The sequence below is a fragment of the Micropterus salmoides genome, unplaced genomic scaffold (genome assembly GCF_014851395.1).
Source record: "Micropterus salmoides isolate LMB-PRFRI ecotype aquatic unplaced genomic scaffold, ASM1485139v1 Ms_hic_scaffold_6, whole genome shotgun sequence".
NCBI lineage: Eukaryota > Metazoa > Chordata > Actinopteri > Centrarchiformes > Centrarchidae > Micropterus > Micropterus salmoides.
In genome coordinates this window covers 32566297-32590919 of record NW_024044348.1, presented here as the reverse complement: position 1 = coordinate 32590919, position 24623 = coordinate 32566297, and the positions used below count along the sequence as shown (strand labels likewise).

Below are 24623 nucleotides of genomic sequence, written 5' to 3'. Positions count from 1 at the left end.
TTATGAGTCATTCTGGCTTTGGGACGTGCCGATATTTAAAAAAGCTCATTAACATTTCCCAAATGAGTTTCATGTGAGAGCAATCCTAGCACATCATGTTCAGGAAATGTCACAATGAAAGTTGTGAAAATTCCCATCAACCCTTTCTGTATTTCCCCATCAGTGATGATTCTGGACCATTTAGAGCTCAGGGGCCATACTGGAGCCAGTAGTTTTTGAAGGACACGGACAAATTAATAATTAAAGAGACTGAAACTGGCTGTGTGTATGAGGAAGTCAAGTGACACCGCCTCTTTGAAAGTAAAATGTGAAGTGATGCATGTAGCCTGCTGCCATCATTTTACAGCAGTTTCATGTATATGAAAAGGGAACAATGCACATAGACAAGGTATACCTCCGGTATACAGCGATGAGCGATGCCAATTTTTATTGTATTCATTACCCTGAGGGACAATAAGGCACAAATCACCTTATTTGTCTTTACTTGCAATTACTAGCCATCAAGTGCAAAGACGCCTGATGTGATTTACACAAAACAGTGACTCCGAGATACAACATGTTAAAGATTGTGTACAACTATATCATTAAGTATTACATGTATCTTCATCCAAGATTTAAAGTGCTAAGATTTCCTGAAAATACTGGTGGAAGGAATTTAATTATGGCTCTGTTCATATAAGCTCAAACATTAGGAAATATGGCTCAGTCTGTTGTAACGCAAAGGCTGTCAAGCAAGTCTGAGGTAGGATGCAAGAGAGGAAAGTACTGCTAAGAAAATGTCCCCTCCATTCAGACAGAATTTCACATTAACGGCAACGGATGCAAGACACTTACAGGTTGTATTTCAAAATCATACTACTACAAATATTGTAAGACTCAAGTTTTTTTCCTCTTAATCTACATAAAAGTGGTTTCAATACACCCACCACAGGTTTCCTGCATGCAGCACCAGCATCTGGTTTTCTGAAATATAATCTTTCAACAATAAATAAATAAAAGCATTAACAGTTCATTTTTTTTTAAACCAGTTTCCCAAGTTACAACTCTACATGTATTTCTTACTACAAAGATAGTAGCAGAGGAGACATAAGTTGTATGACATATAACAAAGTAAACCAAGTTTTATCATGTTTCTGGTTTCCAAGACAACCATGGACATCTTAATAAATCTGACTGGCTCCACACGCTTTATATTGAAATTGGTATGCGAACGGAATTATTATTAACATAATCAAAAAGTTTAACTTACATTACAAAATATTGCATCATTATTGTTTACATTCTGCGCAAAACGTCAAGTGCAGTAAAGGATTCAGAAATACTGTAAGAGGAGCATTTCAACATGTATTTTCTACACTGCTCATAAAAATAAAATAAAAAACCAAGGGAACACTTAAATCAGACATCAGATCTTGATGAACAAAACCGTTCAAAATCTTTACTGTACATTGTATGATTCACTGAACAAAATCACGTGTCAGTGGAAACCAAAACCACCAACCGATTGAGGGTGGAATACAGGTAAAAAAAAAACGAAATCACGGCAACTCATAATGTGACTCAGTAGTGAGTATGGTCCCCACGTGCCTGGATGCACTCCTGACAACGTCTGGGCATGCTTCTGATGAGATGGCAGATGGTGAGACCAGACCTGGATCAGGGCACGCTACTGCTATGGCCCACTGCACCAGCACACGGTCTGACAATGGCTCTCAGGATTTCATCCCGGTACCTAACAGCAGTCAGGGTATTGTTGCAGCATAACGTTCAAACATGGCATCTCCAGACTCTTTTACATCTGTCACATGTGCTCAGTGTGAACCTGGGGGGGTGGATCTGCCAACTCTTGTGTTCTCTGGCGAATGTCAGTCTAGTGTCACGGTGCTAGGCTGTGAGCACTAGAGGATCTGGAGTCTGTCAGTTTGGTCAGAAACATGAACACCAGTAGCTCGCTGGAGGCCATTTTGTAGGGTTCTGCTCTTCCTGTTCCTCCTCGCACAAATGAGCATATATTGGTCCTGCTGCCGAGTTGATGCCCTTCTTCAGCCCTGTCCAGCTCTCCTAGTGTAATGGCCTGTCTCATGGTATCTCCTCCGTACTCTTCAGACCGTGCTGGGAGACACAGCAAACCTTCTTGCGACAACACTATGGCCATTCTCGAGGAGCTGGACTACCTGTGCAACCTGAATGGGCTGCAGGTCCCGCCTCATGCTACCAGTAGTGACAAGGACACTGGCAAAACTAGAGAATAATCAGTCAGGAAGTATAAGGAGAGGACTGTCTGTGGCCATTGCCTGTTGCCTCTCCAGTCCACATGTTGTCACTTTCATTTGCACCAAAACAGGTGACACTGATTCAAAATTGCTTATACTTCCTAACTGAACAGATAATATCCCTGAAGTTTAATTTACATGATGTTATACTGTGATGATTATGTGTTCCCTTCATTTTTTGAGCAGTACATTTGAAGGCTAGAACTAATTATGAAATATAGAAATTCTAGCAATTTTAATAAAAGCATTAATTAATTAATGCTGCACTCCTAGCTACTGTATGACTACAGACAGGAGTTTATCACAGTTGTATTCGTATCATGTTATTTACTCGAGACTAACAAGACAACTCTTGATCAGAACAGCCATTAGGCAAACCCAGACCAGTGGGCAGGATGAATGCACCCCCGCCCTGTTCTCCAGTTGTATTTGGTACTGTGCCAGGACTCTGCTGTAGCCCATCTCCTCCGACACACATTTGTATGTTCCCACCTGCTCGGGACCCATGCTGTCTATCAGATGAAGGCACCGCTCCTCCATTAAGTTGCATGATGTGGAGCTTTCACTGTTTGGGGAGCTTTTAAGGTGATGCCAGGTGTACTGGGCGTGATGGGACGACACCGGGCACTCGAGGAAGTACTTGGACTGAGAGCGAAGTTTGATGCTTCCCTTGGCCTCGTCTGCATGTGTATCTGGGCTACGCACTGGGAAAAGAACACAAGTAAGTTTGTTTAACTATAATACATATGTTATTTTGTTTTATTTATTCAATCTTTATTTAACCAGGCTTGTTTGGCAAGACTCTTGGAAAGGATGTTGAATCACTTGGGTCCAAGCAAAAAAACATATCTAATGGCTAAGTGAAAGGGGTGGATGGCCAAACCACCCCTTTCACTTAGCCATTAGATATGTTTTTTTGTAATATAGTCAGGCGACTAAAACAACTGAAAGATGAGGTAAGAATTCAGCAATATTTTTTCCTTCTGAAAGACAGGTAAGGCTCGTAAATTAAAACTGCAGCACAATACTGTACCACAGATCAGATGTCAAGGGCAGCATTCATTGTGGCAGGGGCATGACTAAGCCAAAACCACATAGAATGCAGAGCAAGGCTACTTCAGACACATCTAAATAGCCATGTCCTTTGTTTGGAAGTTTCCCATATCGTGTGAAGCATTTGGCAACATAGGAAGTTAAGAGTTCGAATCAGCCTCACTTAACAGGCACACAAAGACAGGCAATATTGAATATGCCTGATAAAAAGATGTGACGTAGTGGATGTAATCTCAGGGGCTGCTACTTTCAAGACAAAAACATGAAGACCGTGTAAATCATGATTCCTGAGAGAAGCTGCAGAGAAATTACCGTGTGTAACGGGACAGCTTCAGCACAAACACTGTAGGTGAACATGAATTAGTGTGTTTGTGCCTAAAGAGCTTAGCTATTGATGTGGGGATAAAGGTGGCTGTGTTGGGTGAAGATGATGATTTACCCGTGTCCTTACAGTGACCCAAGCACAGCGCACACACATACACACACACACACACACACACACACACACACACACACACACACCACTCCTAAACGGGACAATGTTACTGACTTAATGTACTCACTGAGCTATTGAGGCAGTAATATGTAAAGTCCTGTCTGCATTTAGTTATTACCAACATGGTTTGCGTGTAAATGTAGTTAAATGTTTCATTTGCAGAGTGTTTGCCTAACATGACCATGCCAACAAGGCAAGTAGTTTGATGAAAGAGAGATATTTGAATTCAGAAGGTGTACGGTTGTATTTTGTTTAATAAGGAGAATCAATAATAATGTTTTAAACTAAAATGCTGCCCAGATCTCAAATATTGTACTTTTAAGAAGACAGTTTGATCGGTACACATAGAGAATTGTTACTAAAGTAGTCCACCCATGTTTTAAATACACATAAGCTTTTTTTTTTTTCCCCAAAAAAGGGATCAGTGAACAGAGTACAGCCACAAGGCAGCACCCATGAAGACATTTTTGGAAGTTTAGTAACAGCAGCTATAAAATAAAGCTGGGCATACATTGTACAATTTAAGAAATGTTGTTGAGAATTGTTTGCAATATAAAGCCAAAGCTCACAATTTATGTGATCACACTCAACGGTCTGATTGCCAAGCAACGACCTTAGTGTTCACAATGTACGTGTAAAATAGAAAATAAAACAGCTTATCAGCCCCAGCAGACCGTTAACATGTAGCTCACTAATAAGGAAGGATATTGCCCTCAGTTTGAGAAAAGAAGTAGCTGTGCTGCAGGATGTGAGGTTCTTTGATAAACTATATTTAACATTGCTCTCTCTCCTGGCAAACTGTGTGTGTGTCTAATGTTACTCAGTAAGTGTACAGTTTAGAGAGAGAAAAAGGCTGAAATATGCTGGGGTTTCAGATTGTGCAGACAACAATAATAAATGTCAGATTTGATAGACTTCTCAAATGTCATAAACAATTCATTATTGATAACTCTTATAATCACTACAGATTTGTGTGTTCAGATGTTGATCCAGGGTTTCGTATATGCATTTGGACTGATTACTATAGTATTAAGAAGGGAGGGGTTCCAATCAAACTACATAGGCACAGCGCTTAGATTTTCATGCAGGCAATTATCATAAATTATATTAAAGTAACTTTAGAGAAGTAGTTTGACATTTGCCCAGCTGTTTCCAGTCTTCATGCTAAACTAAGCTAACCGGCAGCTGGGGGGGTAGCTTAACACATTACTTAGCGTAGAGTCATGAATGTGCTACTCTCAGAAAGAAAGCGTTAAAATGTCCAACTACTCATTTAAACATCAATTTCAATATAATAATTGAAATGTAAACTACAAATGGCAAGCAAACATTTTATAATTAGCTAAGAAGAAATGAGAGAACTTTCAGAATTACACAAATTACATGTGACCATCTGATGTGTTGTGTTCCTTTGAATCACATGTTAGGCACACACACTTAAATTTCAGTTACTCCCCCCCCACCCCCATGTATCCTGTATCCAGCTAGGCTGTAGTTTCGATGCAGTTCAGATTTAAGGCAAACTTGTTTTGACCTTGGATTTGCATGAAATTAGCACATAGTGTCTGTGTTAAACCACAAAACACAGGAACAGATAAACTTCTTTAAAAGTATGTCAAACTTCACAGCTGGCTATGTGAAAACACCTAAAATATATTGGTCTCAGACAATAGGCTACAGACTGGGCTTTTTAATGCAATAAACATCTACATACCAGGCTGCTGACTTGACACAGATAGGCAGATGGTATGGTTCCCTTGGGCCACATCCTGCAGTGTGTTACTGTGAAAGGAAAGGAGTATCGGAGTTAGAAAATCTGTTACACTGAAGATGAGTGTTAGAAAAACTACATATAGGCCTACTGATATTTAAACTGATGTTATTGCAGAGAACTTGACTCGGTGCTTCCCATATTCCCCCCCTTATTCCCATATTTAGTTTGAAGTTTGGGGGGTTCTCTAGATTCCACAAATATCCACACCAGTATACCAGTCTTCACTCAAGCCACACATTAGGGAACTGCCAGTCAGACTATTACTCAGAGTAAGAATAGACACACCTCCACTTTCATTTCTTAGTCAGCTTGTCCGTATGTGGGCAAGCAGGATGCATGCGTAATTTTTATGATGCATTACCTGTACATGAACAAGTGAGCTCAAGTATCAAAGTAATCGACAACATCACAGAAGGTGTGCGTTGCTTTAGGGGGGAAATAAATGAGTGTGAAGGGGGTGGCAGGGTAGGAATGTGTCTGTATATAGGTGCCAAAGTTTAACCACCTACGCACCAACCACATATTGAGATAAGTTGATATATTCTAATTCGTCCTTCCTGTTTACAGAGAACACAGTCTGTCAGGTTTAAAAGTAAAGTTAGTGTCAGGTCAACTTGTGATCACTCTTTGCCAGCTAGACTAAAACTGTATGTGTAAAGTGAGAATGTAATAATAATAATGCACTCAGAGTGCAGATCTCCGCCAGGCCTCTTATCAGTCATTGCATGTGTTATCAATGCCTTTTTGGCCTTTCGCATCACTTCACCCCATTTAGTCTGTACTGACTTTTCCAAGCGAACGTCAGGTCACGTAGTATAAAGAGCGACCAGTCCATGTACGTACAAGATCAGGATGGATTGGTCAAACAAATACAGCTTTTATCGTCACAGTATGAGGGTTTATTTTTAGAGAGAACAGGGTTTTTTTTATACTTACTGACTTACTAACTGATAGATAAAAATTTCTTTAATGTGAAAAAAAGTCTGTTACATTTATTATAATGAGAAACAGATGATGTTGTACTCACTTACCACAGTCAAAAAGTCAGCTGACTGTTGTTCAGCTGACAGACCTCATGACAGCTATTTGCTCTGTGCCCTACTAAACCAACAAAATGCTGAAAGCTTTGCACGAGAACTTGATGCAATGCACACTGAGGATGTGACTCAGAAAGAAGTGGGTGGACCACTTATCAGAAGGTTAGTGGTTCAATCCCGAGCTCCCCCAGTCTGCATGTTTAGGTGTCTTTGGGCACTTAGTGTGAATGTTAGTTTCCTGATGGCCACTGACTATGTAAATGTGACACGTAGTGCAAAGATGTTTGAGTGGTTGAAAGGTGCTTTATAAGCGCAGTCCACTACCATTTAAACTGCCGCCACACAAACACCTCAGTTTATTACTTTCCTATAGTCTTTGTATTGTCAAATCCCTTGTGTTTCATTTCTTTAAATCTAACTGTGGAGTGTGAAGTGAAATCATGGCTCTGAAGTGATCATTCGTTTCGGGCAGTAATAAAGTCAGACATGTAAGTAGCTCTTGCATTTTGAAGTTTTGGTGTTTCAATTGCACATAATAACAATGAAGCTTGGAAAAGATCTACATATATTTCTACACTCTTGATGCTGCAAATGTTATGTACCCATGAAAACCACTCCTGCAGCATAATCATAATCCACTCCTCAGTATTCACTCATTTTTTCTGCCAAATAATGGATTAACAAAATAAAAATCAGACCCAGTAATGCAAAATGTAACATCATTTAAAATATCATCCAAATGGTAATGATGGTAATAATGGTAATGGCTTATAAACACTGATGCCATCTTGCTTAGACCAATGAAAGAATAAACCACAGTCTTTACTTGATACTGTGCTGACAAACAAAAACAACGGACAGCAGTGGAATATGTGTTGTAGTGTTGTTAAAAGACTTCTGGTACTAAAGTGGTGCTTCTCAAAAGGTTGGTAATGTGTACAAAATAAAGTCTGCAAGCACAGCAACTGTTCTGTACGATAACTGGCGTTGCGTACTGGTTGAGTGTTGAGATAATTTGTAAAAATGATTAACACTGTCATCACAGTTGCTTCATACTGGAAATGAAGACTCTTTAGCAGGTGCAGTTTGTAGTGAGATGTAGCAAGCTCACACAGTACACCATTAAGCAGATTAGCTTGAATACATGTGTATGAATTAATTAAAAAAGGTATCCTGTGGGGTTTTTGGCCAGTAGTAGTGCAATACACGAGTAGATGGGCGACGCAAAATACATTTCTGCCACTGGTTTCATGCTATTCCACTGATCAAAAATGAGCAGTGGTAATGTGATAAGAAATGTAGCAGTGTGCGTGTAAACTAGGAACTATTTAAGATGGAAGTTTTTGTAAGTGTTTTTTGGTGACAAACAGTCAATGTAAAAAGCCTTTGTTGGTTCACATGAAAGCTCCACGGAGCATCTTTAAGCTAAGCACTACATGTGATGTTTGGATGTGAAATGAAAGTTTATGTTTAGATATTTAGATTAAATGTGGTCTTACGTTGTTGCAAGGGTGCAGCTGATGCTGTTCCAGCCGCAGTAGGGATCTCTGGCTAATACACACTGCTCACAGTTGTCTCCATACTGGGCACAGTTTGCCACATCCAGTTGCACAAGTTCACTTCTGGAGTTCACATACAGATTCCTCTGCGATGATACACATTACAGATGGTTTTGAATGGTACAGGGCCATTGCTGACCTTTTCATTAAAAACAAAACTATCCTTGTAAAAAAGTTCAAACTTCATCTTCTTCAGGAAGCACAACACTTTCACTATAACCAATATTGTCATATGACTAAAAGTCTACCATACTCCCACTCTTGGGTCATGGAGAGGAGAATAGTTGTGCTATGGTGTTGCCAGCATTACTCACAGAGGAGGGGTGAAGGATGATGCTGAGGATGTGGGTCGTGTGGTTGAAAGGTCGATACTCAGCGTTGACAAAGGTGGAGGTTTTATTCTGCGTCACCTTATGAACCCCTCCATTATCTGTTTAAAGAAACAGGAGGAAGGATGACTAAAATAAACCTGTCTAAACAAACCACACAATCCAAACCAACCCACACTCATATCTCATGTTGCATCACCTCATATAACTCTTCGATCAAAGACTACGATGACTAAATGCTTAATTAAAAAAATTACAACATCTGTTGAGAAACTTGTGTGAACCTGGCCTCCAGTAAATACTATTCATGTCAAGAGAATGATGATTAAAAAGTATGAAAAAGGCTGAAGTTCTTCTTTAGGAGCTTCCTCTTCCTTATTTGGCAAAGACCTACAGGTTTAGACGTTGCCAGTTTGTGTCATTGTACACCAGTCTTTAGTACACGTACTGAGCGGCTCTATGACTTGCTTTTAATTCTTGTAGTGGGTTGATTGTCGACAGCATCTCACATTAAATATACAAAGGTCAAAGTCAGCTTTAGCAAGCCAGATTTGGTTTAAACTTTCACATCCTATTTTCCACTTTTAAAGCCATAGTTAGACTTTTCAAAACCTACCCTCAGCCTTTCAAATGTTGAAATTAAAGTTAATTTGTGCTAATATATACTGTACCACCTTGGTGTTTGTGTTACTCTGTACTGTAATTACCAAAAAGAAACAAAATAGATTTTTATATATTTCTATGCAGTCATAGCACCTCCTCTGCTGATGTTCTCTAGTGGGTGTGAATTTTTGATACCACCGAAGACGTCAGTATTGTAACTTGACTGGTGGAGCATTTAATTTCCAACAAAGAGTTAGGCACGAGCCCCTGGGAACAGCACTGGGCTGTGAGGCAAATTACGCGAATTTGGCCAAGCCACACTGAATCTAGTCCACAGAATAGAGTGGCAACTATTCCAAGAAGAGTTTCACATTTGCTTTTGTGTGTTAAATTCCAGCTAACTTGTACCACACACACCTCATTACACCCCCCCCCCCCCCCCCCCCATATCCCCCGCCCAACAGATACTCTATACTAGCCGTCAGTGCTGCTGCTCAAAAATAGGTTGTTCAAATTTTTTCACCCAGTACAACAACCTATTTTTAAAAAAGGAACCCGTGTATGTAATCACTCTTAAATGTACACAAATATAAATATAAACCAGGCCTATTCTTAGTATCAACTTCCCTAATTAGTTTTACTGTATTACTCACTTAGTGACAGAAACAGGACCGGGGGGTGATCATTGCTCTTGTTCTGGGAAGTATGGGCGTAGATACGAGTGTAGCTGTGGTAATTAAAGAGAAGTGGGCCGGAGTTGCCCACAGGGCTGATCCATTTCTCCATCTCCAAAGTCTTCTTGATCTTCCTCAGGGTATCCGCAGTAATCTTTGTACTGTCTTGAACACACTGAAGAAATAGGCATGTTTTGGTTTTGGCTGCACACCAACTGACTGTTAAGCTTTCCTGTCAAGTGTTGTGTTCTCACACCGCACATGTGCACTCTACAATAATAATTTTAGAAACAATGGCTCCTCGATTTCAGACCGAGGTTGGGCAAATTTATGTTATAAGTTATGTCTCAAGATGTGCTGAAATGCTGATTTGAAGACTGCATCAGTCATGTTTATTACTCATAACTAATAACTTCATCTACTTTGTAACTATATTTAAGCACATGGTTTGAAAGATAGCAGCTAGAGAAATGCCAGGAAACATTTTGTGATGAGACAAGTTTTTACATTTTTGAATCAATTAGAAAGACGCATACCTCTCTAGACCTGTCCTCTGAGTCACCTTTAAATGCGGAGGTCCTGAAGATGTTGTCAATATCTCGTATTGTGTAGACACACACAGCACTCATCCCCCTGCAGAGACACAGAGGTTAGCTGGTCTACGCAGACGTCTGCAGCAACAAGAAACTGCTGTGAGGTCAGTTAACAGCTGAGTTTAGGAGGAAGAGGAACTGAACTAAGCAAAAACAAAGTATAGGGAAAGACAGTCTACAAAGTTTTGCCCATTTTGTCAACTAACATTCGTCGTATTTTACGTCTTTATCCTCATGATGGTTTGTACTTGATTTGGTTAAACTGGCATACATAACAACTTGAGTCAAACTTGGAAAATATTGGCCCTCAGGTCTTTTTCATTATCATCGATCAGAAGTAGAGTCCTACCATTCATTTCTGAAGAGTGCATAAACCGTGGTATCCTGCCACTCTTGTGCATGCACAGTAGCCACATCTACCAGCTCAGAGAAGTGCTGTCTGCTGGTGGGGTCACCACAGAAGAGCCTTGCATTCAACTGGGACGTCCAGCTAAACTGCAGGTTGTTCTTGGGACCACCAGTATCTGCCTAGAAGCAACGCACACCCAAAGAACCAATCATTCCTTCATAATGCTAATGTAATGATTAGAATATGAAATGGATGTGGTTACACTTTGTGCACATATCGGATTGTCAATATTTTTTTCATATAGTCTAGCTAAATGTTTGTGGAAGTTATTTAATCCCAATTTATTAATCCTGCAGGCCTTACCATGCAAATCTGGGTCACAAAAGGGAGCCACATTTCACTGTCCAGGCTCGCCTCTTTGTTTTTTTCTTTATAGAAGGCATAAACTTTGTCCTGCAAGGGTTTGGGTTTCTGTCTGCTGACCACCAAACCCACATAGTGCTGCTCTAAAAACAGAAAATCAAAGTAATTATTTGTCTTTAAGGATAAATGAATGTTTAAGAGGACAACATTTTGACAAAATAAACGTCCTTACAGAAAACCTCTCCATGCAAATACCTTTATTATTATTGTTTGCTGGTCCAACTTTGTTTGCCCCAAACTTGTGGATGCCAACAAAATCATTAGATCCAGAGTATGTGATGTAGAGATCTGCACTTCCTGCTGATTCTGCAAAGAGAGAACAAATGATTACAATTGTTAAGGTACAATAGCAGCATCACTATGCTTTAAGTTTGCGGCAAGCGTGAGTTCATCTTTCATATTCCAGACACCAGTTTCTGCTGACAGGGACAGTATGTGTGGTATGAAAAACTGCTTACTGATAAGCAAAGTGTGTGTGAGGGGCATAATGTATCTGTACTGGTGTTGATGCCTTGTGGGAGTCTGGGGTGGCTAGTGGGTACAAGCAGGAAGCACAAGTGAAACAGTTGTAGCGAAGACAGAAACGAAAACCATGTATACAGTAGTGCTGAAAAGGGCATCGATTCAGCAAACACCTGCCCTGGATAAGTAGGAATGACTTTAACCCATGAGGATTAAAAAGTCTACAGCCATTATGGAAAACTGGTGAATCAGAAAGCAGAGATTCATCAGCAGATGCAAAAAATTTTTACAAAAACTCACCCACGAGGGCAGAATGTTCCCCTTCTTGTATGATAAATTCCCTTATGCTTTCTTCTATTTTTCCCAGTTTTTCAGAGGGAATGCATGTGGGTGACTGCTCTGATAAATTCTACAAGAAAACACAGTAGGTCTTAATGTATATCCGCTGTTCTCCATCATGGGCAGCACAGATGTGATTTAATGATTCACTATACCCAATTGACACCTTCGCTAAGCCACGTCCCCCTTAGTTACTGTCCGACAAACTGTTGACTTTTATCACGGCGCTGCCACAGTCTATTATTGCATTTCCTGGATCTCAGAAAGAAGCAGACAGTTCTGCAGTTGCAGTTTGTGCATTTGAAGGCTGTATTCAGGTTGTCAGACCAACGTAAATAAAAAATGACAGAGGCTAAAGCCTACCAATCAGAGTAAAAGTGAACCACCGTATTATTATTGACTACTGAGAAAGAGGACAACGATATTACGGATCAACACTGCTTCTGTACAGCTGGGTAGGTCTCTATTCACTATTACAACCATTAAAAAGCAGAACAGTAGGGCTATATAATGCTACATTCTGTAGCAAGTTAGCTAGCGTTAGCTAACTAACATTACATTAGGAACAATCCACAGCCTACATTTTCCTGGATTTGTTTCAGGTTTTGAAAAGTGAATCAATCATACTTCTCCTTTCAACCTCTCTGGGTAGCGACTGTAACTATTGAAAGTGACCCAGGAACAGTGTTTCACCATATCTTGTAAAAATACAGCAAAGAAAAAGCTAGAAAATTACTCTTTTTACATGAGAGTCAATGGATCGCAGCCATGAAATTGTCGGACCTCAGTTAGAGAGAGTCCTATATTGGGCTGTGATTGGCCAGCTACGTATGGGGCGTGGCTTAGTGAAGGGTCAGTTCAGAAAAGTGTGTGCATTTGGTGTTTTAACACATAGTCTCTTACAGACAACAGCTGAACAAAACTTGTTCAAACTTCGTGTTGCACATCATTTATAGTCTTGCAACAGTATCAGTAGGTTGTTTCCAATAAACACAAGAGGAAGTGGCTAGTCCCACTGAGCAGTGATGTGCCACTGTAACCCGACAGATAAGAACGGATCTTCACCAGTGGGACATTCCCAATGTGTACAGCAAAACAGACAGTATTTTCCCTCCATTCTCAGTAACATCTGGTATATCTCCACAGCGTCCTACCATGTCACAGCACAGCGTTTCCCTGCCATCGGTTCCACACACAAACACCTGGTTGGCCTCTTCCCTTTTGTGGACCACAGAGATATTATAGTCACAATGCTAAATGACAAGAGAAAGGATTTCAGTTGATATTTCAATCAGATCTGACCAACATACCAAATGCTCTACTGTTTGGTATTAAGTAATGTTTTTTTTACTGCTCACTTCTCTGCTGCATTCTTTCCACAACACCTTTCTTTCCACAGGAGTCTGTGAGTAAAAGAAAAAAATTGCAGGACCATGATTTTTTCCATACCACTGTAAGTGAATGCTATCTGCTATTTGATTGTATACTCTAGTTATTTACTTAAGGCATGAGTTACCAGACTGTCCAAAATGCTCACTACCTGCTGAGGATTTTGCAAGTTGAATGAAATCAGGTGTTTGTGTCCAACAGATGTCACGGTGTGTGGCTTTTCTTCCAGAACGATCTGTACGGGTGCATGGTGTCCAGGTAAAGGGAAACTTTTCACTGCAGAAAAAAAAGACAAGATAGTTAGAATGACAAATAAGGTGTCACAAATTCACCAACTCTTAGTTTGTTTTCAGCTGCTTTTGCTTTATCACTAACTCTCCTGTTGTTTCAGGTCATGCCGCTCTTTGAAGCCATGCAATAATCACGCATTGCCCTCACCTGGTTTCCCCCGCCCATCTCCTTACCTGCGGCTTTTCAATCCCATCATCAGTTCCTCTCATCAGTTCCCCCATATAGCATATACACAGGTCCACTTTCACTGTCAGATTGTCTTGTGATCAAGCTCTTCAGCAATTCCTGTTCTGTTTTTGCGTTATCTGCCGGCTGTGACCATAGATGGTAATTAGAAGCTGACATTTTTTCAGGAATCCTGTAGTGGGATTCCTGTGGGATTCTCTTGGGATGGGAGTCAATTTCACTAATCGTCATGGGACGGGAACAGGACAGGAAAGAGAAGTCAACAGGAGCGGGCAGGACAGAAATCATAGGTCAGTTTTTATATATAAATATTCAGTTCTAATATGAATAAACGCTATTTTCTCTTTTTCATTTTCTTTGGGAACAGGATGGGATGGGAGTCATTGTTCTAGGACTGGACAAAATTGAAAATCCACTCCCGTGTCACCCTCCACTATCAATTAGGATAGAGGCGTAGGAATGCATATCCTCTGCACTTCTGGTTCCAAATAACCAAGATGGCGTCGGCCAATTTGCCAAACTTAAAGCTTCAAAACGGTAGTCCACAAACCAACAAGTAACATCACGGTGGCTACGGAGCTGCTAGCATGACTGCAGTGTCTTAAGGAACCAGTATACTTTGTCAGAACTGTTTATCGTTGCTGTGTAGCAGGGCTTGTCAGTTGTAGATTAGGGGCCCCTCTAAAGACTAACTGACTTTAAAATGCTACTCGTTTTCTTCTTGGCGCAGTCTTTTGAAAAGTCCTGTTTTGCCATCTATAAAAAGGTGTGTGGTCAGCTTTGCCTTCACCCAAGTTAGCCTGCCACATCATCGTCAATTTTCTTCTACAAGTTTTGATGAGATCTGTTGTTGCCAGCTAGCCAGCAGCTAGCTTTATTTCATTCAGAAATTATATTCTCCCATCATTCAAATGCATGGCACACAGCCTGATGCCCTCATTGTGCAAATGTAAGCATTTTTAGAAGCACTGAGGCACAGACAACTTGTGGTAAAATGGGAGGACTGTCAGATTGAGGTTTGTTAATCAGCAAAATAAATGCAGAGTAAGTGGAAACGTGGGATAATGTACACAGCTCAAAAAACAAAGGGAATTGACCACATGTGACAGACGTAAAAGAGTCTGGAAGTGCTGTGGTGAAAGTTATGCTGCCTGCAACATCATCCAGCATGACTCATTTGGCGGTGGGTCTGTGCTGGTCTGGAGCTGCATATCCTTGAATGGTCGCACAGACTTCCATGTGCTAGCCAACAATACTCTGAAAAAAATGGACAGGTCTTTTTCAGAGCAAACATTTTGATTTGCCATAGTTGTTGCTAATAATTAAGTGTCCAACCAGCGAGGGGAACACTTTGGATCACTGTTACACCACAGTTAGCAGTGCCTATCACGCCGCGCTCCAATGGGAAACTCTGATCATGTCATGGTCCACCTGATTCTTGCTTACAGACAGAAATTCTGTAAACCTGTAGTGAGGACATCAAATAAATGGACCAGTGAAGCTGTAGAGGATCTTCAGGCATGCTTGGACTGCACTGACTGGGATGTTTTCAGGACTGCTACCAACAATCTGGATGAGTTTAACGTTACAGAGGCTGTGACGTCCTACATCAGCTTCTGTGAGGACAGCTGCTTTCTAACACGGACCAAGGTGAGTTATAACAATGACAAACCTAAGCTAATTTAAATTACACCGGTCCTAAAGGTTCGTCGGCCGGTAGCCATATGCCAGATTACCAGTCCACCCATGAGGCTACCCCGTTTAGACATCTGACGGACACAGAACCGACTGTAGCGCATTGATCTTCATCAGAGGAAGAAAACCGAAACTGAAAACACTTGTGATCAGACAGCAGTAACATCATAATTCCACACAAATGTTCACTTCAGCACCTCTGATAAAGTGCAGCTCACAGCTGCTTTAGAGGGAATAAATCATCCTGGAGACAGTTAAACAGTGGTGTCTCAGAGCGAGGGGGACAGAGACAGCAGGACACAGAGCGACAGGTGTCTGTGTCGCGGTCAGGTGTCGTGATATTCTCTCACTACTGCGCTGCGACTTTTATGTCAATACATTGACACTGACCGACAACATTTGTATTTAAATGTATTGATTACAATTTTGCCCCCGAGACAGCCTGCGTCGTGAAGATTATTGCTAAAGCCCCGGAAAAATGACGAAATGACGAAACCTCTCGCCACAAAAACAGCTTCTTCCCGTTTGCAGCTAGCCTCATGAACAAGGCCCGGGCCCCCCACTGACATTCCGCCCCCTTTCAAATAATACATGTCTCCGTACATGTATATTTCACTTCATATCATATCATGCACGAACCTGACACATTGCACATATTTGTTGTTAATTGTAAATTGTTGTTGTTCCATTGTTATTTTTATTATTTTATATTGTCAGTTGTATTTTTTTCTCTATTATTCTGATCTATTTATGTCAGCTGTCTGTCTGCGTGTAGCACCTTAACACCAAAGCATATTCCTTGTATGTGTAAAACACTACTTGGCAATAAAGCTCATTCTGATTCTGATAAGACATGATGATGGCTTTGTTCTATTTAAGTCCCAATGAGCCATGACAGTGTGACAGGACCCTGGAACTCAAGCAGCTAAATGGAATTCAGCCATCATTAATGTTATTTCTCTGTGTGTTTGCTACTGGGCCATTTCTATTGTTGTTGAAGTCACAACTTCCTCTAATTAGTTGAACTTGTTTTTGTCAGTTGTATCTTATTCTTCTTCATGGCCTACTTTTTAAATCCTGTGTGGTAGTTTTTTTTAATATCACCATAGTAGCCTATTCATATGCTGGCTTTGATGGCAGTGAATAGTAGGTTTACAATAAATGTAATATTTGAAACGATGTTTTACGTTCCAATTATATCACATGGCATAAAGTTATTTACTCTGTACTATAATGTTATGACTCTAGTGCTCGCCTGTGTGTGACCAGGTAGTTGCGCTACTTTTGTAGCTTATGTTTAAAATGAACTGGGGAAAAAACTTCGTATTTCACAATTTTAAAACGCTTTCCTTGTCGTATTTTCTTAGGTAGGCTACATGAAATTCAGCGCGATGTCAAAACTATTTAATGTTCCGAAGTTGAAGAAAAAAATCGAAATATTTCATACCTGTGTCTGTGAAGACCATCCTCGGTGAATGCGCCATGTTCGCTTCTGTCAAACTATTGAGGCATGAATATAATAAATATACTGTTAAGCGTAAGAGAGCCATTTTTCCGTCTGACCAGTCAGAGACAGAAGTTACCTACTTCTCAGCCCTGAAAGCCTGAACTCACTACTTTAGAGGGCTGTCGCGTCTCTCATTGGATGTGGTAATATAAGGTTTTACAATAACCGCCTACACTAGGCTATAAGACAATCATATATTTTTACAAGTGGTCACTTTGTGTTGAAAAGTGGTGGGGACATAGGGGCTCAGATTAGGCGTGTGAAAAGACATTATAATAGGCGATTTTAGGTTCAGGAGAAGGAGACAAAAAGATCCTTAAAATAAATATCTGAGTGGGGGGTCTTGGGGGACTTCCCCCAGGAAATTTTGCTCTTTAAACATTTCCTGCCTTTTGGTGAAAGTTTCTGCACCAATTTATGGTGGAAATGTTTTTATCTATGTAAAAGGAAACACAAAATTCAGGTGGCAGGTATAATTTCAAAATACATAAATATAATTTAATATAATGTAGTGCAGGTCTCAGGCATCTGTGTTGCTTTCAGATTTGTTTCTCCTGTAGATCAACTTTTCTCATTTAATATCATCCCTGCTGAGGCAACACATGTAGGCATGATTTAGTCTTCCCTCCTCTTTTGTCATGTTCAAAGGGAGAGAACAGAAAACTTGGCCAAAAAGAAACTGTGTCAAAAAGTTATTGGAGCTGCACATTTCTGGGTCATTTTATAATCAGTAGCTTCTTTTCTTTTAGCTTAAGTTACGTTTTTTTGGACAATGCACATGTGTCACATCAGTGGTGCTGAGGTGGAGCAAGGGAACAGTTTCAGGTTCCTGGGAATCAGTATCACAGCGAACCTGACATGGTCATCTCACATCTCCACGCTGGTGAAGAAAGCTCAGAAACGACTGTATTTGTTGAGGAAGCTTAAGAAGGCCAAATTCCCAAGCCATGTTCTTGTCAGCTTTTACAGAGGTGCAATAGAAAGCATCCTCACTGGAAACATCACTAACTGGCATGGGATGTGCACGGCCCAGGACCGGAGGGCTCTGCAGCGGGGAATTAAAACTGCTCAGAAGATCATTGGTACCCATCTCTCGAGCATCAGTGATATGGTTGAGGTGAGGTGCCTACGCAGAGCCCAAAGGATACTAAAGGAAAGTAACCACCCAGCCACAGCCTATTCACCCTGCTGCCTTCTGGGAAGAGATATAGAAGTATCTGCTGCCACACCACCAGACTGCAGAGCAGCTTTTCTCCCAAGCCATCAGACTTTTAAACTCAAATTCATCCTCAACACTGCTCCATTGAATAGTTTATTTCTGACTGCCGCTTTTATAATTGCTTTTATATTAATGTATATTGTCTTCTATGTATAAGAAGGGAGTTACAAACTCAATTTCTCTCTATAACCTGTTATATCGTGACATAATAAATCAACCCTCCTACCTTAAAGAAGAATAAAGGGAATGTTTTGGAAAGGCCAAGTCAAAAGTCCTGACCTTAAAATGATCGAAATGTTGTGGAAGGATGAAAAAGTGAGCAGCTCATGTGAGGTAACCCACCAACATCCAAGAGTTGAAGCTGTTCTGTACAGAGGAATGGGCAAAGATTTGTCCAAGTCAATGAGCAGAACCAAAGGGATCATTTTCACTAGGGACATGTCCCCACCACATTTTGAAATGGCTTATTTTGTCCGCGTCACTTTTTGAAAGCATTTGTTAAAAGAATAGCACCAAGAAATGTTAACTAACAAATGAAAATGCTTTGAGAAAGGTTGATTTGCACAAGTAAGGAAACATGCAATGCAATATAGTTTCTCCTCATATAAAAAAGGCATTTTCACCATAAATTGGAGCAGAAAATGTCTGCAGAATGCAAGAAATTACCAGTTTAATGCTCAAAATCTTCTGGGGGAGGACCCCCAGAAGGAGAACCTCCCTCACATATATTTCCACATCGAATATTTAATCTAAATAGTGCTATAAATCTTCCTGTCTTGTTCTCGTGCATCATCACATCTCATGACCCAAATGTTTCATCATGCCCCTAATCTGAGCACAAAGTGATGCCCTTGAGTGGAACAAAAGTTACTGGAAACGTTTTGTTGCATTTATTGCTGCACAGGGGATTCACACCAGATCCTAAAAGCAAAGGTTCACATACTTTTGCCACTCACAGATATTGCAATATGTTCCTGTCTGTCTGAGAGTCCATATATTAAAGGTTCTGACTAATATTGTATGTACAGTATGCTTAAATCTTTTTATTTTAAACAAAATACTATTAAAGTTCAAAAGCAACAAAAACTACCATGGCATATGGCCTCCTTAATTTATTATTGTGTCCCTCAAAGTATAGACCACATACTCAAAACCTGTTGTTGAAATAAGGAAAGTTTCCTCTTTTGCAAATGCTGACAACCCAGTGTTATCCTGATCATCAATGCAGGCACTTGCCAAGGCCCAGCCGGTCTTATTGCTGGCAGCTTTTCTGCACAGTTAGCTTCACACTTGTACAATATCAGCCAAATCATTTTAAATATGGCCTCACAGACCTGACTTGAGGGTGAGAGTGAATGATGAAGATGATAACTAGGTTGCAAATAAGACATAAATATAAAAAAAATCAGTATCAGTAACCTGGATTTAAAACAGTTACCAAAGACACAATACAGACAGTCATTTAAATACTGCCATCTGCTGCTAGAAAGGGGAAACAGCTTAACCCATCGGTGGAAACTACATTAAATATGAATTTAATATTAAAACTATAGCTCTAACAGTAACATATGTGCACACACAATAGGTTCTTAGGTTAACCTATATTACCAACTGTATAGCACCAAACAATGGGATCATTTAACGTGACTGTTGATGTGTACACGGATATGCACGATATTAAATCACCACTGTAATAAACTACTGTTGCCAACATATTTCTCTCAGTCCAGGTTTATATATTTATTGATTGATTTTTTTTCTTCTAACGTTACTCTGGTATAACATTTGTGCTGCATAATGTTATGGCCGTTATATAGGCTATATTTACTATTACTTCTGGGTCACCAACCTGTCTTTCTCATAGACTGTATATTTATTTATTATTTATAAATCCAAAAATGTAAAAAAGGCTCTTTTTTTCCAGTTTCTTTTTTTTTTGGACAAACGACATACGAAAAAAAAAAACGTACACGGACCCTTATTGAAGGGAGTCAGATCTTATTGCTCTGCTCCTTTCTGAGAGCTCCCATAAGGCACTTCATTCAGTATCACTTCCGGTGGTGACTGACCAAATTACATTCTTATTTGTTGCAAGATTCTTCATCTGCAACACGTTCAAATATGGATATTGATGGTTAAAAAGCATGATATGTCAATAACTATCCTAGTTGTATAACAAAAATGACACTCTATAACAAAATAATTAATAAATAATCACAATCACACAGATACATACAGTATATGCTTACACTCTACTTTTCCAAGACATGCTGTTCATATGATTTTAGCTATTATAGCAGGAGAGTTGTGAGTATTGCTGTTTGGAGCTGTTGTGCTGACTCTGGGACACGTCCTTTCTGCACGTTAGCTTATCAGCAGCCACTGTAACAATAGTATACTAACCCACATCTTAGCCAATGTTAAGTACACTGTGTTGTTGTTCGCTTTATATCAGATATTTGTCATGGTGTTGGATTTCTCCAGAATCACTTACTCCACTTTTAAATGTTTTTTTTTGTGTGACAACCTCAAAACTGACTTTGCCTCTTAAATTTCAGAGAGAGGTCTAGTGGAAACCTCCAGGACTATCCTTGCATGAAATGTATCTTCAACAATTTGCTTCGACATGTGAAGATAACATACTGACAGACAATGCTAAGTTGGGTATATTTAAATGGTAGCTCATTCATCTGTATTAAAATGAGAGGATACTTGTCACACCCACACAGAAGCAAAAAGAAAAGTGACCCTAGACCTTGCAATGTTTTAATCCAGAGAGACACAAGGCTTCCGTTAAAAGACCCTTGGCCTGAGGGCAGCCATATTTATTAGATAACAAAGCCTACATGGATCGTCACTCAGTTTGCCAACAGGCATGTAATTTCTCTCCAAGATCAGGGACATACTGTATTCTGCTTTGTTGAAGGTTAAAGAGCGTGAGTGGGTGTTGAGATCAGTGACCAAGTCATTCTGACTTTCTTATTTAAAGGTGCATTAGTTGACTTTTTCACCACTTGACAGCATAACAAGCTGAAAACACAACAAGTATGTGTGCTGTAGAGCTGAGGGGGACTGCAGAGTTGGTTTGTCACTAGGAATGACCTCTTTCACACTTGGTAGTTGTTTAAAAAATTTGGAATACATCTTTACACACACTCCCTTCCCCCTTTTAATAGTCTAGTATTTCTAATAGACTACTGACAGAGAAAGATCAAAGTCCAACTCATGCACATATATCCCTAAATTGGGATTAAAGTAGGAAATCTGATTGTAATTGTACATATTGTAGTGTATGGTAAACACGTACAGTATATACATCGTAAATCGGGATGTTGTAAGGTAATTATATATGGTTACATTTCAGTTATTGCCGGTGTCTTTTGGGAACAGTTACCAAGGTTGTGAAAACCAGTGAAATTCTGCAATTCGTCATGTAATTAAGAATTTCTTTATAACACCAAAAATCAAAATTAAAAATCCAACCTATACAGCCTTATATCAACACACACAACAGACAGACAGGCCCAAATAACAACCTAAATAAGTAACAAGACATTGAATGATATAAAAAAGTAATTGCTAGATCCTACTCTTTACAGCTTAATGTCATTGTTATATGGAAAATGTAACTTCCTCTCACGGTAATTACAAAAAACAAATATATTAAATTAATGTATAAAAAATATCTGTTAAATACAAACATCTCACAAACTTCTTCTCGGCTTCAATAAACCTCTCCAACCTTTCCAAATGGTTTAAACATCCTTATTTCTGTTTGCAATAAAATTACATCTATTTATCTCTGTAACATCACCCAATACCACGGAGGGAAAGTCTGACTGAAAGCACTGTCCTTAAATTGGCCACTGGTTCCTGGTTAAGTAACAAGGACATATGGCTGTCTTTCTGACAGATAACCCAACACTGCAGGAGAAATTATAACAAGGAAGCAACTTTTTTTAAACAATTCAAATAATTTCCATTTTGCCCTTTTATAGTTATAACTCCTTAGCAGCTGAAAGTGAGTCTTGCTCTGTCCCTGATAGTGTGATAGTGCATTTGAAACACACCAGGTTAATAAATAATGATTGCGTAAAAATTTATATTTATGTATTAAGCTTATTGTTAATATTTGAATAAATATGGCTTCTATTTGTTTTATTAGTTCTTTGAAGAAATCCAACCATTCAATAAACTGATGAATTGATCAAATTAAGTTTATTGATTGGTTAATAAGTATTCCAAGATAGATGGAATCCAAAATGTTAAATATTAGACCTAAATAAAGTCCCCTCCAAAAGTATTGGAACGGTAAGGCAAATTCCATTGTTTTTGTTGTTCACCCTATTGTCCAAACATTAAATAGCTCTGCATGACTAGTCTAAGTTTTCATCCTTGGTTCAAACCTATAAAGACTGCATTTCCTGTTAAAGAGGATAAACCAACATGAAGACCAGAGAGCTGTCTATGGGAGAAAAGCAAGCCATTGTCAAGCGGAGAAAAGAAGGAAAATCGACCAGAGCAATTGGACAAACATTGGACACAGCAAGCACAACAATATAGAATGTCCTGAAAAAGAAAGAAACTAATGGTGTGCCAACAGGTCGGCCAAGGAAAACAACAGTAGTTGATAACAGAAATATGGTGAAAGCTGTGAAGAAAAGCCCCGAAACATCAGTAAGTGACATCACTAACGACCTCCACAGTGCAGGGGTGAAGGTATCACAATCCACTGTTGGAAGAAGACTCAGAGAGCAGAAATATAGAGGCCACACCACAAGATGCAAACCACTCATCAGCAGGAAGAATCGCAAGGCCAGAGTGAAATTTGCAAAGTACAGAGATGAGCTGCAAAAGTTCTGCAACACAATCTTATGGACTGATGAGACCAAGATTAATCTCTAGCAAAGTGATGGAAAGGCCAAAGTGTGGAGAAAGAAAGGAACTGCTTATGATCTGAAGCATACAAGCTCATCTGTGAAGCCTGGTGGAGGTGATGTCACGGCTGATGATGGTAGCAGCAGACAATGAGCCAAAGCACACTGCCAACAAAACAAAAGGACTTCATCAGGGGGTAAAGTGGAAGGTTTTAGACTGACCAAGTCAGTCACCTGACCTTAACCCAACAGAGCTGCATTTCACCTCCTTAAGAGGAAACTGAAGGGAGAAACACCTTGAAACAAACAAGAACTGAAAGAAGCTGCGGTAAAAGCCTGGAATAGCATCACAAATGAAGAATGCAACAGCAACATAATATGCTGGATTCTTATTTTTTTCTTGCAGAAAAGGCCATTTTCTACTCATAAAAACTCAAATGGCTCATTTCCCTACCATTCAATTTGTCACATTTGTTTGAACAATGCACATCCCCGACCTGTGCAAAGCCACTCATTAAAGGCAAGTGAGAAATCCAATTCCAACACCTCATAACATAATCAGTCCAGGAACGCCTTCAGTCTGCCAGAGAATTTGAAAGCAGATCCTTAGGTAAGAGTAAGATTATTCAGGCTAGCTTTAACCAAAAAAATCATCTAGCCGAAGAGAGAATCTCACCTAAATTATATTGGTCCAATATGGTTTAATTTTCTAATCAATATGCCCTTACAGCTTAGACAATGTTTTCTTGTTGGAATATAATATCTTGTAGATGATGTAGATGATTTACAGATGGTGAAACACATTGATATATTATTGTGTATATATATATATATATATATTGTAAGTAATATTTTTTGCTATAATCCCTGTAAAGTCTGCTTACATATTTTGATTTTATCCATAGAACATGCAAGCAAACTTTCTTTATGGGAGAGGAACAGTGAGTTGGCTCCTACAAAATGTCAAGATGCAAAGGCACTGTGGGGAACAGGTGCTCCAAATGTGATGTGTTCCCCTGCATTATCCAAGAGTGGAACTACTTCAGGGACTTTCACAAGGGGTGAAACAGGTGCAAAATAAAGAGTGTAATATAAATTAATTGCAAAAACATGTTGATGCTGACAAAATGGAAAGGTTAACATTGAGTAAAAATTATTTAAAGTAACTAAACATGGAATGAAGGGTTTTTAAATCAACAAAATGGATGTGTGTCTTATTACAGGTGTATGTAACTGTCTTATTACAATGTTAAAACATTGGACTATCAATTTAAGTTGAATTTGTTTAATCTTGTTTTTAATAAAAGTTTTGAGAGGAAAACTTGATTTTATGGCTTGTTCCACAATGGTAGCTCTGTTTTAATCAGCTGCAGAGCTGCAGTCTGTATTTATTAGTCACTGTAAATTACACTGCGCATTTACAACTGAGGCTTATTGTTGACCATTTTCTCTCTGCTCTGCTCTCCTGCCAAAACACACTGGTCTTGTGCGTGTC

At 39.5% G+C, this 24623-nt stretch overlaps 1 protein-coding gene across 1 annotated transcript; it reads right to left on the bottom strand.

Annotated features, from left to right (window-relative positions):
* Positions 1 to 389: 389 nt before the first annotated feature.
* LOC119889803 (semaphorin-7A-like) lies at positions 390 to 17153 on the bottom strand. Its single transcript, XM_038700631.1, has 14 exons — positions 16973 to 17153; positions 13505 to 13629; positions 13323 to 13367; positions 13119 to 13217; positions 11926 to 12034; positions 11359 to 11469; positions 11104 to 11246; positions 10741 to 10919; positions 10335 to 10431; positions 9778 to 9973; positions 8507 to 8622; positions 8133 to 8278; positions 5537 to 5604; positions 390 to 2977 (listed from the first exon to the last, which is right to left on the bottom strand). Exons 1-14 carry the CDS (start codon positions 17073 to 17075, stop codon positions 2601 to 2603), a joined length of 1914 nt encoding a protein of 637 aa, XP_038556559.1. The 5' UTR covers positions 17076 to 17153; the 3' UTR covers positions 390 to 2600.
* Positions 17154 to 24623: the final 7470 nt, after the last annotated feature.